Consider the following 19,818-nt stretch of genomic DNA (forward strand, 5'->3'; position numbering starts at 1 on the left):
TGCCCATCCAGTGCTGAATAAAGCTTCACTAGTCCACAAGATCTCCTTCCATTTCCTTTTTCTTTTTATATTCTCTCATGTGCTTTCATGTATGTATTAAGAAAAATCAAAGTATAGCCTTAACTCTCGTATGCTTTTAGGAAACAGGGCTAATGATCAGAAATTGACTTAGTCCAAGCAAACCAATATAAGACAGGTCTTCAAATGACAATGCAGCTCTTCCATGTCAGATACAATGTATAAAAGAGAGCACTTATTGGTTATCTTACCCATAAACTTTCATTTTACAAACTTTTATATAATACTCAGACAAGACTTGGACAGATATAGTTGTCAGAGGTACACATATACATAGTCACATATTTTGGGTGTCAACAATATTGCTATAACCTAAATAACCATTGTTTGTTTAACCAGTTGTAAAGTAATCATTTACGATTTTAAAACAGGTACAAACCCTAATTCCTTTAAGACTTAGTTTCCCCAAGTAATAAAACCTAACAAATACAAGAAAATTATCTTTATAGGTAAGAGCAGATCAATGTTTTAGATTTTGCTTCATATTGGTAAAGTTCAAATAACTTTAGCTGACTATGCTAATTTTAGCCAACTTAATCACAAATTTTTTGAGATTTACCTTCCATGAACCTTCTGCAACTTACTTAAACATTCACAACTTGTTTACATCCTTAGTTTTGTCTTCTTTCATCTTGGAATTTAGCCCAAGAATATTACTTTACCAAACAAAATACTTTCTCATCCAGAAACATTTCTTTTACCTTCCAGATTTCCATTCTGAAATTTACTTCCAAACCTATAACTTTCTTTTATCTTTTCTAGGTTGTGGCCAGCACCTCCACTCTCCATGGGCAAAAGGGCCTGGAAGGAAGGACAGAGGCCAGGTTCTCTTTGGTCACTTCTCTACAGCTCAGGAAACTTTCCTGGGATTTTTCTTTCCCCTGTTTAGGGCTGGTGTCCTTGACCCACAGTGAGATGATCTGTGGCTGCCTGGGGCCAGGCTGAGAAACAGTGCTGGGACTGCCAGCACTGGGTTTAAAAGATTGAAATCTTTTAACCCTTTCTTCTGGTGTCCTTCTATCCTTGCACACCAGAGGCAGTGCCTTTTGGCACCTTCAACTTGGTTCCTGATGGTTCACACCCCTTATTATGCAACTGCATAAATGCATGTACATACAGAATCTCTTTCATAAATTTTACCCCGACAGACCAACTTCAACTTCAAAATTGTATAATAATCCAGAAAAACATTCAAAGGCCATATTGTGTTAAACTGTCTTTCTCTTAGACAGGCTTATACCTATAGGTGACTCATTAAGCCAAGATCTCTCTGCTGAAGAGACTATTTACTGATAAGATCAATGCAGCATAGTTCATGTCTTAAAGGGCAAGTAACAGGCCAAAAAACAAAACAAAACAAAACAAAACAAAAAAAACCACACACAAAACCAGAAAAACCAAAAAACAAAAACAAAAATAAATAAAACAAAGTAAAACCAAAACAGATAAGAGAGGATCATCGAAACCAGGGTTGACAGACAGGAACATTTAAAACAGACAGACCTGCATGTAAAAATTTCTTTTATTTACTTTATGTTGGCATTGGATCTGCTATTTTGCTGCCACCATTATTCTGCCTCCCCCATATCATTTTACAACCCAGATTGTTAGCCTATGAATCTCCTCACCAATCATCGGTTTGTTGTTATTAGCCTGTGAAATTCCAATATTTAATAGCTCCCCCATTTTCTTGCTCTGTCCTGGCTTTCACTCTCTCTCTCTCTCTCTTTCTTTCTTTCTCTCTCACCCTGCAAGGAGACACTCTGCCTGTCAGCTTAATAAAATCTCTTGCGTGAGTTCCTGCGTTTGGAGTGGTTTCTGGGTGCATCACTTTACCTTTGACAAACCAACTCTAACTACAATATTGTGTAATAATTCAGAAAGCTATTCAAAAGCCAGATCATTACTGTAAAACATCACCTTACACAGGTTTATACCTGTAGGGGGCCCTTTCTTCAATTTACTTTACCTCTGACAGACCAACTTTAATTACAAGATTGTACAAAAAAGAAAGCCAGAGAGAAAACCAGAGAGGAGTCTGAAAACCACAGCCAACAGATGGGAACCTTTAACTTGATCAATCAAGTTCTTTCCTGTAATATAATATAAAGCTGCTCTCCCACCCTTTACGCTGCAGTCATTTTCCCGCCTCACAACTTACAACCTAGCTTGTCAGTCTGTGAACATCCTAGCTACCTATTGGTTCATCAGTCAGCCTGCAAGTATTCTTCTCTGTTATTGGTCCTTGTTAGCCCATGAAATTCCACTACTTAAGAATAGCTCCCCTGCCATTCTCTCTCTCTCTCCCCTCCTGGCTTTCACTCTCTCTCTTGCATGCATACTCTCTCTCTCTCTCTTTTCCTCTCATTTTCTCTCTTACCCTGCAGGGAGATACTCTACCTGTTTGCTTAATAAACTCTCTTATGTGAGTTCCTGCATCCGGAGTGGTTTCTGGGTTCTTACATTGGTGCTGTGACTTTGATGGGCTCTTCTACCACCACTTAGGTGGGTGGAATCCCATCTATCAACCCAGACTCCCAGATGCTGGTCTCACCTTCCATTTGCCTGGACACTCTCTACATCCACCACCGGCCTTCAGATTGGTGAGTTTTCCCCTAGGTCAGCTTAAACACTCCTCTGCTGACCTAAGACTTGACCGTTGATGGTCCGGTACCCTCGAGGTGGTTGAGGAATGGGGGCTCCCCCATCCACGACTTTTGCAGTTATAGCTGGCCCTCTTAGTTGACCTTATCTGACAGTGGGGCCCTGATCTTTATGGTGGAGATTCTCTCTCAGGGTTGAGGCTCCACTTTGTGCTCACTCTCGTTCTTGAAAATCCTGACATCAGGTCCTCTACTCTCTCAGCTTTTACCTGGCCCACATTGATGCTTGTGTGATGACCCCAACACTGTGCTGCCTTCTCATCTCCAGCCCACTACTCTGACCTCGGGATGCCCTGGACACTGACTCGGCTGTATCAGTCTCCACCATGGGATCCGGGTCCTCTATTCTGGCAGATTCACCCTTGGGTGTCTACTAGACAATCTTAAACCCCTTTACCTGACCCTGGCCTAGGTAATCAATCCAAAATGGCCACGTAATGGCTCACAGCTTCTGTGAGTGAGTGGGCAGATGGAAAGGGAGTCCTTATCTTCAAGTCTTTTCTTTCTTGTACTTTTTTGCTCTTCCTACAAACTTGAATGCTTCCTTTTGGCTTCTTCTCCCCCTCTTAATCCCTCCTCCTTCTCCAACTTTGACTCAGCTAACAAACCACCCCATACTGGTCTGCTGTGGCAGAGGCCCTCGGGCCACTACTTCTCTATCTCCTTTGCCCCGTTCTGTTTCTGCTTCTGTTCTCCTACCCAGCTCACCCAGTCCTCTTGCCATGAGGTCCTGTGCACATATTCCCGTCCCCCATGGGAAGTGGCCGGTGTGGAGGGAGTAACCCTAACCAGCTCAATAGTCAGTGGTATGTTGCAGTAAGGAGTATGATATAGCAGCCCCATTCCTCAAAAGTAGCGGGAGATAATGTTTCATAATTTTTTACATCCAAACCTGACCTGATTCCCAACCAGGAAAAAAGTTTAAAAGCCCTAGGTAATTCCCTCTGCCTAGCCTTGCTGAAGCCTGCATTGAAATGTAGACTGCAGCTGGCTCAGCAAGGGACCAACCTGAGATTGAAGAGAAAAAGTGTCCATTTTAAATTTCTCCTGGGCTGCAACACAGAACACTCTATCTCTCCCTCTCACCCCTTCTCTTTCTCACTCTCTCATGCTATAATTAATGGCCATTATAATTTTTCTTCTAGGACTCTTATTTTTCTTAAATGCTATATATTTTTTTAGCTCACAATTTTGATCCTACATACCTAGGTTAATGGTTTTTGATCAGTTCTTTTATCCAACTCTAGAGTTATTTTTGAACATCTGTTACATTGCAATGGAGATAAATGTTACAAGGCCTTTGCTTTTGTTTTATGTGTTGTCTGTCTGTGTGAAACTAAATATAAGCTTGCATAAAATGAAAATTTTAAAAATGGAAACTGTAACCTGTTTTGCAGAGGTACTGCTTCAAGAACACAGAACCTAGGTAACTTGTGATAATAAGCCATCACCTACAGAACAGATAGTATATAATGGTAACTTCCAGTCCTAATATAGACTCCAGTTAAATAAAAGGATAAATAACTATAAAGTTATAGACATTGAAATTAAAGCCCAGTATTCTTACTTTATGACTGGCGAGACTGGCTTTCTGAATGGTTAAGATCAAATTTAGAGGTTGAAATTAAATACAGAGGCCAAGAAAAGTCAGTATTTGGATCTTGCCCTCAAAGTCAGCCTGAATCCAGGGAACAAGAGAACCTCTCTAAGGAGCTTTGCAACTCTGGGCCACACAACCTCCCTATCAGGGAGACCAATGAGACCACTGGAGGATGACAAGCCAATCAATGCACCTGCTGCAGAGGAGGGTCATGGAAAGAGGGAGACATTCCTGATGCTTCCAAGGGAAGCCACCTCATTGAGGAGACCTTGCCTAATGGATGGCACTATTGGAGCTAAGAAGCTGCTCTCAAGTTCCCCATGAGTGACCCTGTGGGAACTCAGCTGACTCTTAACAAGACAGGAACAGGTCAATTTGACTAGCTTGATCTTAGATGCCTAGCAAAACAGTTAAAACCAAAATACAGCACTCTTGGGCATTTAAAATATACACTTGTGTTAGCCCACTAGAATATAGACTGGAAGCTACAAAAGAGATTCTTAGGCAAATGTGCCTGATAACTATCAAGAGAAACTGCCAGAGTCAGAAGTTTTTTTGTCAGTTTAAGGCCTACAGACCTTCCTAAGCTACACAGGTAGGCTTAATCTATGTTTGCTAGTATGATTATCTAGCCCTAAGTAACAGAAATATAGAGATCTCTACTAAACACAGGTTATACCAATAAAAGGATATTTTACAAAAATCAGATGACATTAAGTAGCTTAAAGTTCCCAAATAAAGGCCTTGTCCTCTCCAGCCTTTGTTAGGCCTTGTTATGGGAACAATTTCTCAGTTCTTCCACCTCCTGGTGAGGGCTTATTGACTTCTGTCATCTTCGTGATATTCATTGATATGTTCCAGATTCTGCAACATTTATTTTGTATTAATCTCATTTCAGTACTCATGTCTATTTGTTCTTCTCTCATAGAAGCACCCACCCCGAGATGCCTTTACAATCTGCTCTTCCCCAGCCAGACTTCTACCATGGACCCCTCAATTGACCCATTTTAAAAAGGGAACTCCAAACTGCTTGCCCCATGCTGCCCCCTTCCAGCTCAAAGCAGCCAGAGTGGTTGTCGCCCCCTTTCCCTACAGCAGTAAGGAGTTCCTAAAACTAGAGGGGGCAATGAAGCCAGAATTGGGGACAGGCAGTTAGTGTAGAAATAGGGGATTGGTCAAATTGAGGAAATGTAGTCCATGAAAGCCATCTGCCTCTGGAAGTCTGGAAGTTGGAGACTGCCCCTGGGAGAATGGAATGTCAAGGATCTTTGGAGCCCATCAATTACCAAATTTCCCTGCCCTTATCAAAGACTGCAAGCAATGAGTTGCTAATTAATGCCCCCTGGGCCCTTGCCTGGCTGAATTACTTTGACTCTCCCCCTGTCCCATCCATTTCTTACTTTTTACTTCTCACCTGCAAAACCAGGCCTAGTCACATAGACAGGAAGGAGAGATAAGGGGGGAGAGAACTAGAGAACAAAAGATCTTCTTATAAAAACAAAAATGGGGGAATATAATATAAAGCTGCTCCCCCGCCCTTTACGCTGCAGTCATTTCCCCATCTCCCAACTTACAGCCTAGCTTGTCAGTCTGTGAACATCCTAGCTACCTATTGGTTTATCAGTCAGCCTGCAAGTATTCTTCTCCGTTATTGGTCCTTGTTAGCCCATGAAATTCCACTACTTAAGAATAGCTCCCCTGCCATTCTCTCTCTCTCCTCCTCGCTTTCATGCTCTCTCCTCCTGGCTTTCACTCTTTCTCTTGTGTGCACACTCTCTCTCTCTCTCTCTTTTCCTGTCATTTTCTCTCTTACACTGCAGGGAGACACTACCTGTTTGCTTAATAAACTCTCTTATGTGAGTTCCTGCGTCTGGAGTGGTTTCTGGGTTCTTACATTTCCCAAAAGACTACCTGTAGGATCAATTCAGTATTTGCCATGTCTTTAAAGGGGAAATAACAGATACAAACAAAAAACAAAAATATGGACAGGCAACCAGAGGGAATTCCCAAGCCCAAGGCCAATAAACAGATGAGAATTTAGGGCAGATTAGAAGGGAGTAAATATCTCTAGGTTCTCAAGTCCAACTTAATTGTGACTCCTACACCAAGTGGCACCACAGATGTCCTCACAAAGAAGGACCAGATGTTCCTGTTGCTGAAAGTGCAGGCATTGTCCCTGATGCCAATTCAATAATGATAACACAGTTTTGAGAAAAAAGAAAAAGAAGGTTTATTGCTTTGCTAGCAAAGAAGAAGCACAGGGAACTCCTGTCCCAGAGGCTGTGATTCTGCCCATCAGGAGGAACAGGGGGCTTTTAAAGAGGTGATTCAAAGGTTACATTCCATGTGTTTCTGTTGGAGATGTAATTCACTTGTTAATTTGGGAGATAGTCTTCTCTTAGATCTTCTGGTACTGTCCTCAAGTGTGGATTACTTCATTCCTATGGTGGGTGAGCTCTCAAAGACAGATAACTAACTCTGTCTAGGATGGGGAAGAAAGGTAATCCTTTTCCCTTTGAGATTAGGGAGCAGGAGACATTAGGGAGGAGCAGGGCAAGAGGAAGAGAAAGAAACATGTCCATTTAAAAAAATAAGTTACAGTGGCAGAGCAGTAAGTGTTATATTCAAGGCATAATATGGACCACTGTTATAAAACTTTGTATCCTCCTGCCTCAGCTTCCTGAATCACTAGGATTACAGGCATGTGCTACCAGGAGGGGCTACATTGTTTGTTTTCCCTTTTCAAGTTTAGCACCAAAAACTCATTTGGCAACAAAACCTGACCTTAACAGATTTGAAATAATTTCTAATCTTTAATTATTCTTCTTACTCTGAAGATCAATATGTTTAGTTTCAGAAATATTACTGTTTGATAATAGTGTGATCCCAGTCCCTATATAATAGTGGTCCACTTTATGCTTTGAATATAGCCCTTGCTGCTCTGCCACTGCGACTGATTTTAAAAAGGATATGTTTCTCTTCCTCTATCCTTCCTCCTCCCTAATCTTTCCCCATCCCTAATTTCAGGGAAAACAGGATTATCTTTCTTCCCCATCCTAGGTGGAGTTAGTCCTTGAGCACATACTCACCACAATAACTAAGTAATGCAGACTTGGGGATGGTACCACAAGATCTCAGAAATGACTATCTTCCAAATTAACAAGTGAATTACAACTCTGGACCAAGAACACATGGATTGTAGCCTTTGAATCACCTCTTTAAAAGTTCCCTATTCTGGGGTTAGAGAGATAGCTCAGTCGGTAGAGTGCTTACTTTGCATATACAAGGCCCTGGGTTCAATCCCCAGCACTGCAAAAAAGCCTCTGTGATGCTTATCCTTTTCTAACAAAGTAATAAAACTTTTTTTTCTGTTTCTCAAAACCATGTCCTCATTATTGGATTGGCATTGGGGACAAGGACCAAGTTTTTGGTAACACCTGGAGCAAGGCAACGAAGGAGATGTTGCTTAATTTTGGGTCCACATACATCATTGCCTTAGTAAAATCCTGCTTCTCAAAGCAAATCTGGTCCCATGGTCGAGAGGTAGGGTTTTATTTTATTTTTTAAATTCTTTTTAGTTGTGGATGAACACAATACCTTTATTTTATTTATTTATGTTTATGTGTGCTGAGGATCAAACCCAGTGCCTCAAATGTGCCAGGCAAGTGCTCTACCACTGAGCCACAACCCTAGGCCTTGCATTTTATCTTGACTGGTGCATAGTATCAAGATGTTTGGGAAGAGATTTTAGGAAGAGGAAAACACATCAACCCACATGAGCTTAGGCCTAGGTATAAATCATTATCCAACCATTAAATTTGCCTTGAAGGCAGGGATGGACTGCACTTCTGACAACCCCTCTCTCTTAATTCATAATTCACAGTGTGAGAGTTGAACTTTCTGGGTTTGGCTTTTTTCTCTTAGTATCAATTCCCTCCCTTTCCCATAAGTCACCTGACTTCCCTTAAAATTTCTGAAACACACCCTTTGGCTGGAAAAGAGCATTAGGCAATCTGTGAAATTCCCCATTCCTCCTTTCTTCTCTGGAACTTGAGCCTGGGAGGAAGATGCAGTTCTTGTTTCAAAAGCAGAGGGAGCTCCAAGATCAAGGCTGAGTTACCCTTCCTCTGTGTCATGGTCGCCCAGCCCCCTCTTTGTTTAGATCAGGGAATTTCGGACATGCACATTTGGTTAGGGAATCTTATGAACAGAATCAGGACAGGGAGGTCTGCCGGAGGTTCCTGCAGAGGGAGCATCCTCCTGGGAGCCAGCAGAGTTGCCCAGCATGACCACTGGCAGGAGCGAGGGGGCTGACCCACTTGCTCCCATCAGCTTCTGAAGGTAAAAACTTTACAAATGAAGAGCACAGCTTTGATGGAAGGGAAAGAAAGGCAGAGAATCACACAGAGAAAGCTTTGGGGCAAAGATTGAGGGCTGGAAAGAGTAGAATAAAAAAAGACAGAATTTAAGACAACCCGTTTCTCCTAGGTTGATCCCATCCATCCCCACTTTATCCCACCACAGTACCATTGTTTTCAGGGTTAAAAGCAATTTTGACTTTTCTAGGAACTGTGGGAAGATATCCTCTCTACTTAGTAAAGGAAAAAACGGACTGACTAACTTTGGAAGATTCTGTTTCTTGTCATTAACTGCCCCTTTTCTCCTTCCTCTTGCAATCCTATCTCAGAGGCGGCAGTACTTTTCCTCTCAGACAACTTCTCTCAAGGTCCCTGCCCTCCCCTTGAAAGAATCTCATTCCTCCATCAGTGGGTCATTGGGGACATCAACAGAAACCCATGCTATACTAACCATAGTAAAGGGGGCTGACTTGAAGTGATAAAAGTTTCCTTGTGGAAAAGAAGGGGAACTGTCTTAGCTGGATGGTCAGGTGGGCACCTGAAAACCTGAGTGGAAATGGGGCTATTGTTCTGTGAAGGCAGGAACGAGAATGATAAGGGGGCTTAGGGGTGAGGAAGAAAAAAGAAGAAAACTGGGAGAAACTATTTGCTTTGGAGAAAAATTGGAAGAAGGTCCAGAGCAGCAATAGGAGAAGGATAAGATTTAGTTCCAGTCTAGAAAATTAGTTGAAGTCTGACCAGGGATGGTGTGAGAGGCCAGGTGTCATATGGTGGAGATTAGTGGTGTGGCTCTGTTAAACCTATGTGTTATTCTTATGGTGCTCCTCACCACCAAAGCAGGTGCCTGTGTTTGTCAGACAGCTAGCCAGGCTGGCTACTGTTTTAGCTCCAAAGTCCAGAGGAACAAATAACTAGGTCCAGAGACATGGACACGTCGCCAGATATGTGGTAAGTGATTGCGGGTCTACAGAGACATTCATAGATCACTTCATTTTCTCAAGAGAAGGACTTTGATTTGACCTAGGCCTTTTCTTTATTCCAACCTAAGGTTTTCTTCCATGGCTTGATGGGTGTCTTTTTCTCTTTCCCTTTCTTCTCTTTGTGACAAATGCTAGACTTCTACACAAGGCTGTTGGTAGCTGGGTTACCCACATTACTATGCCCTTTTTTTTTTTTTTTTTAATTTCAGGTGCATTGTCTTGTTTTCTCTTTTGGCATGTGTTTATGCTGAACCTACCATGTATGGGGAGATCCTGTCCCCTAACTATCCTCAGGCATACCCCAATGAGATAGAGAAATCTTGGGATATAGAAGTTCCTGAAGGGTATGGGATTCACCTCTACTTCACTCATCTGGACATAGAACTGTCAGAGAACTGCGCATATGACTCAGTGCAGGTATATGACGAACCATGCAGAACGGTGATGGAAGATCAGGGCTGGGGTGGAGGAATGAGAAGGATGCATGAGGGAAAGCCATAGGCTTGCAGGGAACTGGAGTCAGGTAGTCCTACGGGGGTCAAGTTTCTACTCTCTCTGTCCTTTTCCTCTCACCTCCATGCCAAAATATTCCCCTTCATAACATCCTTTTTACTCTTCTCTTAGATAATGTCGGGAGGCACCGAAGAAGGGAAACTCTGTGGGCAGAGGACCAGCAAGAATCCCAACTCCCCAATTGTGGAAGAGTTCCACGTCCCATACAATAAACTCCAGGTGACTTTTAAGTCAGACTTCTCCAATGAAGAGCGGTTTACTGGGTTTGCTGCATATTATGTTGCCACTGGTAAGACTCACCCTTATATGATTTATTGATCCAGTTACAAGATTAGAAACGGTAAAAATATTGTACAATGCATTAAATGAGGATTCTATTTATAACTTTTACAAAGTATTGACTTGGCCTGACTCCTTCCATGAATTACCTTTGTGAAAGACAAACGATTGTATTTTAGTGGTGATGATATTAATGGTGGTAGCAGATAATAAATTTTGATATACTGAGTATCACTATGAATTGAGTACTATATTAGAAAGCTTCCTATATTAATGTAATCTCAACACTTCAAGGTAGGTGTTATTATCTCCATAAAAAGATAAAGAAAGTGAGAACTGTAAAGTTAATCACTTGCCAAAAATTACACAAGGATTATTGGATACACAAGTCAATACAAGATATGGCATTCAAACTTTCAAATTCTGGGCACTTCTACATCTGTCTCCAGGTTAAAATGAAGTTAGAACTTGTCACAAAACCAAACTTGCTTAGATCTGATAGAAGGACCAGTGGTATAATGAGATAGATGAATCAATGATTCATCCTTGCAGAAAACAATGTCACATGTTTAGCCTGCAGAGTTTTGTCTCTAGCATTGAAATGCTCTGTATGCAAGAAAAAAAAAAAACAGGGATCTCTGGCACTGAGAATTTCCTTATAGCAGTTCAATGGCAGGGTACAACTTTAGAATCATAGTTCAGGAAATAATGTAGAAAAATAGCACTCTAAAAGGCGATTCTTTGATGATCTGTAACAGTCTCTCTCTTTTTTTTAACCCTTATGATTTTGGGTTTAAACTCATTCCTCCTTCTAGAGTTTTGTCCTTGACTTCAATCTTTTTCTACTTTACAGACGTAAATGAGTGCACAGATTTTGCAGATGCCCCTTGTAGCCACTTCTGCAACAACTTCATTGGTGGTTACTTCTGTTCCTGTCCTCCAGAGTACTTCCTCCACGATGATATGAGGAATTGTGGAGGTGAGCTTGGCATTAAGAGAGGTTCATGTTCCATGGGATTTGGAACAGATTGAGACATCAGAAAAGGCTTTGTCTATCCTTCCAATTTTAAGTAGGTTCTCCTTTCAGGCATCTATTCTTCGTTACCCATAAACTAAGGGGGAAACCACAGGAGGGGAACAAGATAAGTTGTGTTAGTCAGTTTTTCATTTCTGTGACAAAATACTTGAGATAAACAACTTAAAAGGAGGTAATGTGGACTGGGGTTGTGGTCCAGTAGTACAGCGCTTGCCTAGCACACGAGGCACCAGGTTTGATCCTCAGCACCACATAAAAAAATAAAATAAAAATAAAGGTACTGTGTCCATCTATAACTAAAAATATTTTTTTTTAAAAAGTAGGAAATATTTGTTCTGGCTCATGCTTTCAGTCCATAGTTGGATGACTCCATTGTTTTGGGTATGTGGTGAGGCAGAACATCATGGCAGGTAGCATGTAGTGGAGCAAAACTGCTCACATCATGGCAGTCAGGAAGTGGAAGAGAGACAGGAGTTGGGGTTAATTGGAGAAGAGAGATAGATGCCTGTGAAGAGTCTGCCTGAGGTTGTTCACATCCATGAAAGGCTCCATCATAAGAAAAGTGATAGAAATCTCATAGGCATTGGATATCCTTACTAATGAACACTGAGTATATAATTGCCCCTTGTGGGCCCCAGTCAGGGCTCCTAGATTAGTCTGAATGGAGGACTTTCAGTTTATGACAGAAGGAATCATAGATTGGTGCAGGACTTCTTTGCTTGACCATATATTTGATTTCCCCCTTTTTTTTTTTTTTTTTTTTTTTTCTCCCTTAGTCAACTGCAGTGGGGATGTGTTTACTACCTTGACTGGGGAGATTGCAAGTCCCAATTATCCCAATCCATATCCAGAGAACTCAAGGTGTGAATATCAGATCCAGTTGGAGGAGGGGTTCCAAGTGGTGGTCACTGTGCGGAGAGAAGATTTTGATGTGGAACCAGCAGACTCAGAGGGGAACTGCCATGACAGTTTAGTTGTGCGTGGTGGATGATTAGTTCTTGCCCCCACCCCCATTTACTTCTTCTTGAAGACAAAACTATCCTTCTTCCTTCTCCTTATTGTTGTCTTATTATTTTGTATTACAGTTATTATCTCCTTTACTTTTTTTTTTTTTTTTTTTTTGGTAGTATTGTACAGCTAGGCACACATTCTACCCCTGAACTATGCTCCAAGTCTTTTTTATTATTCTATTAAAACAGGGCCTCGCTAAGTTGCTGAGTCTGACTTGAACTTGCAGTCCTTCTGCCTTAGTTTCCAGAATAGCTGGGATTAAAAGCATGCAGAACTGTGCCTAACTGTTCCTTTTATACCTTCCATTTAACCTTGTCCCTTTAAATTCTTTCTCTTCTGATTTAATCATTTTGTTTTCTTTCAGTTTGTTGCAAGAAACCAACAATTTGGTCCTTATTGTGGTAATGGATTCCCTGGACCTCTGACTATTGAAACTAGGAGTAACATTCTTGATATCATATTTCAAACTGATCTAACGGGGCAAAAAAAAGGATGGAAACTTCGTTACCATGGAGATCGTGAGTAACCTAAAAGTGCCTTTTTGACGGGTGACACTAAAGTCCTTGAACAATATAGGATCAAAACAAGTAGACTGTTATTTGGATAGAATCCTGGGAAACATCAGTTTCTCCAGAAGATCTAAATCTGTCAATTATTGCCAGAAATGCCTCAACATATAGTAATCCTTCAACTGGATCTGAGAATGTGGACAACCTGGGGATTGTTAGTTAGTAATGCCATATTATTTTAGTTATCTGCCATATTGGGATGTCAGGCATTGGAATTGAGAATAATTGAATGATTTTAGAAAGTACGAGAATGATGCAAATAGAACAGTCTCCAACTATTTAGTAAAATTATTTTTCTGTCTCAACTTTGCCCTTTCTAAGCAAACCCCTGTCCGAAAGAAGTCACTGCCAATTCTTTCTGGGAGCCTGAAAAGGCCAAATATGTGTTTAAAGATGTGGTGAAGATAACCTGTCAGGATGGGTTCGAAGTTGTAGAGGTAAAGTACCATTTGGGCTTCTCTCTTATCTCTGGCCAGATCAGGATAAGCATACTGAAATTTTCCAGCCGTTGCCTATTGTCCCTGTTTGATTAAGGTATTAACACCTCTGCCATAGAAGAGCTCAAGATCTTCAGTCCTTTGTGAGTCATGGAGTTCCTTGGCCAGTTGGGCATCTCTCTGCCTTCAGCCTTCCTGGGGAAGGGGAGTGGACATGCTGGGGCAGAGTTGTCTCTTTCAGCCCCAGCTCCTAGGTGCTTTGGGTCATCTGCTAGGATGTTCCCAAGCTTCTTTTGGTGAGGACATCTCATTGATCCAAGTCCAGAGATCAATTCCATTTTTGGTTTTGATTTCCCATCTCTCACTGTATAAATTAATGTTGATGTCTATTGTTCTCTAGGGAAGTGGTGGCTCAACATCTTTCAATTCGACTTGTCAAAGCAATGGAAAATGGAGTAATTCTAAACTGAAATGTCAACGTATGTGTCTCTTCAATGTGGAACTCTTTTTTTTTCCTCCCAAAAGGAATTGAAAAATCAGCACATAAAAATTCAAATGTATGGTTTCCTCTTAGGGTTATGAGAGAGTGGGTTAGGTTTTTGAAGGGAAGCAAGTCAGAAGATTTTCTAGACCCAGCCCTTGCCTGGTCCCAGGTCAGCTAGACTTTTTCTTCCTTTCTTTCTTTCTTTCTTTCTTTCTTTCTTTCTTTCTTTCTTTTCTTTCTTTCTTTCTTTCTTTCTTTCTTTCTTCCTTCCTTCCTTCCTTCCTTCCTTCCTTCCTTCCTTCCTTCCTTCCTCTCTCTCTCTCTCTCTCTCTCTCTCTCTCCTTCCTTCCTTCCTTCCTTCCTTCCTTTCATTTTTTTCTTTCTCATACTGGGACTTGAATCCAATGCTGCTCTGCCACTGAGCTATACCCTTAGTCCATTTTATTTATTATTTTGAGACATAGTCTCACTAACTTACCCAGGCTGCCCTCAAATTTGGGATCCTTGAGCCTCAACCTGAGTTGCTGGGAGAACAAGCATGTGCTACCATGCCTGGCTAAGAAAGGAGCTTTGGGATTGGTAGTTAATAGCTCCAAATGGGTGCCCTTTTGACTTCCATGGATCTGCCAATGACTGAGAACCAGATTCTTCCTTTTAGCTTTCAATGGACCATCTGGATTGGCAGATCTCGATGGTCTAGAGAGTGGCGTGATGTCAGTTGAAGAGGATGGTCATGGAGAGGTGGTGTGGGGAGATTCATCCAGGGCGTGCTTATGGATATGGGGTGGGAAAGAAGTAAGGATGGAACTGACCCCATAATGCTTCCTGGGAAGGAGTGACTGTCCTGATCATCAGTCTCCTCCCTTCCTCTTGTAGCTGTGGACTGTGGTACTCCTGAACCCATTCAACATGGTAAAGTTGAAGATCCAGAAAATACTTTATTTGGTTCTGTCATTCGCTACACTTGTGAGGAACCATATTACTACATGGAACATGAAGAAGGAGGTAAGTTTTTTCTACTAGAGAAAGAGAAAGAAAGGGAATGTGAACACTTAGAGGGTGAAGAGCAAATCTTTCTTGGTTGGGGAGAGTTTGTAGAGAAATGGGGGAGACAACACACATTGTTATCCTCTTGGCTTAGACTCAGGATACGGTTTTCAGGTGGGGCAGAGTATATTCTCAAGGATCATTCATAGAAAATCTTTTTTTAAAAATTTTTAGATGTTGATGGACCTTTATTTTATTCACTTATTTATATGTGGTGCTGAGAATCGAACCCAGTGCCTCATACATGCTAGGCAAGCGCTCACCACTGAGCCACAACCCCAGCCCCACAGAAAATTTTAAAGGTCACCAACTCAGCTTTGCAGTTACAACAGGCATTCCCCTACAACCTTCCTTTCATATGGTTATTCACCTTTGAATCAGTTGTTCTGTGTAAAACTCACAGGAGGAATTCTTCCAGCTGCAAGTCACTATACGGTGATGACTGTTTTTTTTTTTTTTTTTTTTTTTTTTTGTTTGTTTTTGGTACTAGGGATTGAATGCAGGGGCACTTTATTACTGAGTTACATCCCCAACCGTTTTTATTTTTTATTTTGAATTTGCTAAGTCTTGCCTCAAATTTGTAATCCTCCTGCCTCAGTCTCCTGAGTCGCTGGGATTACAGGTGTGTGCTGTGCCTGGCTGATGTCTGGTTTTCTTGCAAAAGAGGCCTTGGCAGTGCTGAATGAAACACAATAGGCCCTATTACATTGCTTTTCATTATATTATTAACATTTTAAAAAGTTTTATTTTCCCACTTGAAGCACTTTCCCAATCTCTACCATAATCTTTCTTTCTTCTGCTTTGGAGACTACTCTTTTCTTCTCCTTTGGCAGCATAGAGGTCTGAGGGATTATTTGGAGGAATGCTCAAGATTATTTTCTAGTTGATTTGTTCTGACCCCCTTCTCAAGTCCCAGAGGAGCCCAGACTCTGCCTGAAAGGGGGAAATGGAAGAGAGAAGATGTGGTGGTGTTGACAAGTATCCCTTGTGTGATTCCAGGGGAGTATCGTTGTGCCGTGAACGGGAGCTGGGTGAACGAAGTGCTGGGCACAGAGCTGCCAAAATGTGTTCCAGGTAACCAGGGTTTTTGGTGTGGGCAGAGACTGGAGCCACACATGCAGTGGAGTGGGGAGTCACCTTCTGAAAGCAGCTGTAATCCTCTTGGGAAAGGACTTAGTCCAGGTCTTCCAGATCCAGCACAGTGAGGTGGTGGTAACACTGGGCTGTGGGAATTCCCTCAACCACACTGAGTCAGGCCAGCTCGAAGCAAAGTAGGCAAGTCAGCCAGCAATAGTTGAGTCAGGGACAGTTGAATCTGGTGATGAAGATGAGATAAGCAAATACAGAATTGCCAAAAGCAGGACTTGAAAGTTGAGAGTGAGGAATCAACGTTCAGAAAGAAGTGTGGGTATATAGCATAGTTATTATACTAAAAGTCTATGTGGCAGCCAGGCATGGTGGTGAACGCCTGTAATCCCAGCAGCTAGGGAGGCTGAGGCAGGAGGATAGCAAGTTCAAGGTCAGCCTCAGCAGCTTGGTGAGGCCCTGTCTCAAAATAAAAAATAAAAAGGGCTGGGGATGTGGATTAGTGGTTAAGAGCCCCTGGATTCAAGCCCTGGTACCAAACAAAGAAAAAAAATCTATGTGGAAAGGAGATATTGAGGAATAAAGTAAATGAGGGGTTATAGGAAGATCAGAGTTGCATAGAAGACAAAAGGGCAAAACAAGAATAATAATAATGATCCTAGTAATAACAATGCTATTGAGAATTAAGGACCAAGCTAGTTTGTTGCATTTATCATCTCTTCCATGTCCTTTCAGCAATCCTATGAGGTTCCATTTTTTGGATGAGTGAATTCAGTTTACAGAGTTTACAGTCAATAAGAGTCAGGGGCAGCATTTGAACCCAGCTCCGTCTGGGTCCAAAGTTCATTGTACTCAATTCAAAGTCTATTCAGACTGTCTAGCAAGGGATTTAGATAGGCCAACTTGATCTGAAATTCAGTACTGGGGAATGGCAAAGCAGTCTTACCTGGAACCAGCCCATGGAGAGGGAGAGGTTAAGACCAAAGAAGAGAACCCTCTTTTTACATCCTAGCTTGACCTCTGGGTTGCTAGGAGGGAGTCAGGTGCAACTAGGACTTCAGTAAAGAAGGTATTAAATAGAGGTTTCATCTGGGCATCAGCAGAAGGTACAAAGCACTGGTTCCCAGTTGGGTGCCTGGCCTCACATGCTGAGACTCTTTTAACTGCTCTTCTATGAGCCTGCTTATGGCATTGGCAAAGGAGGATGTTTAGGGAAGGCTAGGATACATCAGATATGGAGATGGTTGACCAAATAGGGTTGACTGTCTCATGCTGGAGAACTCTGCAGCCAATGGTAAAAGTATTTGAGTGACTGGAGGATTTTCAGGAGTCCAGTATCATTTCCTGTCCCTCCCATCTTATTTTTTCCTAGTTTGTGGAGTCCCCAGTGAGCCCTTGCCAATCCAACAGAGGATATTCGGAGGATTCCGTGCAAAGATCAAAAATTTCCCTTGGCAAGTCTTCTTTAAGGATCCATGGGCTGGTGGGGCTCTCATTGATGAGTATTGGGTGCTGACGGCTGCCCATGTTGTGGAGGGAAACCCTGACCCACCTATGTATGTCGGGTCCACCACTGTGCAAACCTCACATCTGAACAATGCCCAGATGCTGACCGCCGAACGTGTGATTATTCATCCGGGTTGGAAACCTGTGGATGACTCAAGCTCACGAACGAATTTTGACAATGATATTGCGCTGGTGCAGCTGAGGGACCCTGTGAAGATGGGACCAAATGTCTCCCCCATCTGCCTGCCAGGCACCTCCTCAGAATACAACCCCCCACTGAGAAAACTAGGAATGATCTCAGGTTGGGGTCGAACTGAGATAAGAGATCATGTTATCCAACTCAGAGGGGCAATATTACCTGTAGCTCCCTTAGAAAAGTGCCGAGAGGTGAAAGGGGGAAATTCCAAAGTGGACCCAGCTGCGTATGTTTTCACTGACAACATGATCTGTGCTGGAGGACAGAAGGGTGTTGACAGCTGTCAAGGGGACAGTGGTGGGGCTTTTGCTATTCAGGACCCCAATGAAGATAACCCCAAATTCTATGTAGCTGGCCTGGTGTCCTGGGGACCCAAGTGTGGGACCTATGGGATCTACACAAAGGTTAAGAACTATCTTGCCTGGATAAAGAAAACCATGCAGGAAAATAGTCCTTCTATTAAGGATTAATCCATGCATACACCACCCGCTTCTCCAATGAATATGATCTACTCACTGCTTTCAGTTCCTCACAATATTCTCATTATTTCACCATGACTGAGAGAAGACAAGGGAGTATCATTGAGATAGAACTTGATTGTCAAGGTGCCTGACTGGATGGTAGAACTATGTTGGCTATTCACTTGTGGCCTGAGTACCTGTTACAGATCCAACATGGAGGGGCACATCTGTCTTGCACTCTTCGGCAGGGATACCTTAATTTTTTTTTGGTTCTTCTTTCACTGAAGTTGCATTTGCTTTATCATTCTCAGTATCCATTATCTACTTACAATAAAGCATGTTTATAATCCAATTCTGGCTGACTTCCTTTATTCTCTATCAGTACCCCAGGACCGTAGGAGGCGAATGGAAATTAAATATGAATTGTTTCATTGTCACCTGAAAATAAATTTTCTATAATATTCATTTGTATAATACAATATTATGACTTAAAAAAGAAAAACTAAAGAAATTCAGAGTTCTGGGTGTGGTGGGTACACCTATGATCCCAGCAACTCAGGAGGATGAGGCAGAAGGATTGCAAGTTGGAAGGCAGCCTTGACATTTTCCTTTCTTTCTTTCTCTCTTTTTTTTTTTTTTTTGTGTGCTAGGAATTAAACCAATGGATGCTTACCACTGAGTTACAGCCTCAGTCCTTTTTATTTTTACCTTTTTTTTTGTACCAGGGATTGACCCGGGGGAGCACTTTACCACTGAATCATATCCTCAACCCTTATTATTTTTTATTTTGAGACATGATTTCACTAAGCTGCTGAGGGCCTTGCTAATTTGCAAAGGCTGACCTTGAACTTGCAATCCTCCTATCTCAACTTCCCAAATTGCTGGGATTACAGGTATGTACCACCGCGCCCAGCCAGCCCTGACAATTTAGCAAGACCCTGTCTCTAAATTAATTAAATTAAAAGGGCTGGGGTTATAGCTCAGTGGTGAGCACTTCACAGCATGTAGAAGGCCCTGGGTTAGATCCCAGTACTGCAAAAGAAAAAAATTCAGGATTTTCTGTTTGCTTTTTTGGTAGTTTTGATTGATTTTTCAATAAGGGAGAAAATTTGACTGGACTCTGTACTAAAGACATTGTTGCTGAAAGTTCACTGATGATGGACCCAGAGGTATTCCCTGTTATTTCCTAGGGAAAAGAAATTTAGCAAAACAAAGCAAAGCAAAATGTAACAAAGAACTCCTCTTCAAAGAATAACTAGTGCCCGGGTGGCGGTACACACCTATAATCTTAGAGGCTTGAGTTTGAGGAAGGAGGATTCCAAATTTGAGGCCAGCCATGAGCAAACCATGAGCAACTTAGCAAGACCCTGTCTTAAAATGAAAAAGGTTAGTGGTTAAACACCCATGGGTTGAATCTCAGTACCAGTGAGAGAGAAAGAGAGAGAGAGAGAGAGAGAGAGAGAGATTTTTTGGGAGGTAGGATGCTGGGGATGGAACCCAGGGTCTCACACATG

General features: G+C 42.0%; 1 protein-coding gene across 2 annotated transcripts; it reads left to right on the plus strand.

Moving 5' to 3' along the window:
* The first annotated feature begins 8,523 nt into the window (after window positions 1-8,523).
* C1s (complement C1s) lies at window positions 8,524-18,656 on the plus strand. Of its 2 annotated transcripts, none has more exons than XM_047550854.1 (12): window positions 8,524-8,682; window positions 9,537-9,647; window positions 9,889-10,096; window positions 10,304-10,481; window positions 11,325-11,450; window positions 12,284-12,483; window positions 12,883-13,036; window positions 13,409-13,524; window positions 13,925-14,003; window positions 14,885-15,013; window positions 16,055-16,129; window positions 17,514-18,656. In XM_047550854.1, exons 2-12 carry the CDS (start codon window positions 9,625-9,627, stop codon window positions 18,311-18,313), a joined length of 2,088 nt encoding a protein of 695 aa, XP_047406810.1. In that variant the 5' UTR covers window positions 8,524-8,682; window positions 9,537-9,624; the 3' UTR covers window positions 18,314-18,656. The 2 variants fall into 2 exon arrangements, with proteins under 2 accessions (XP_047406810.1, XP_047406811.1); XM_047550855.1 differs by having other exon boundaries at window positions 8,526-8,682; window positions 9,540-9,647.
* Window positions 18,657-19,818: the final 1,162 nt, after the last annotated feature.

The sequence above is a fragment of the Sciurus carolinensis genome, chromosome 4, assembly GCF_902686445.1.
Source record: "Sciurus carolinensis chromosome 4, mSciCar1.2, whole genome shotgun sequence".
In the NCBI taxonomy this organism is placed as follows: domain Eukaryota; kingdom Metazoa; phylum Chordata; class Mammalia; order Rodentia; family Sciuridae; genus Sciurus; species Sciurus carolinensis.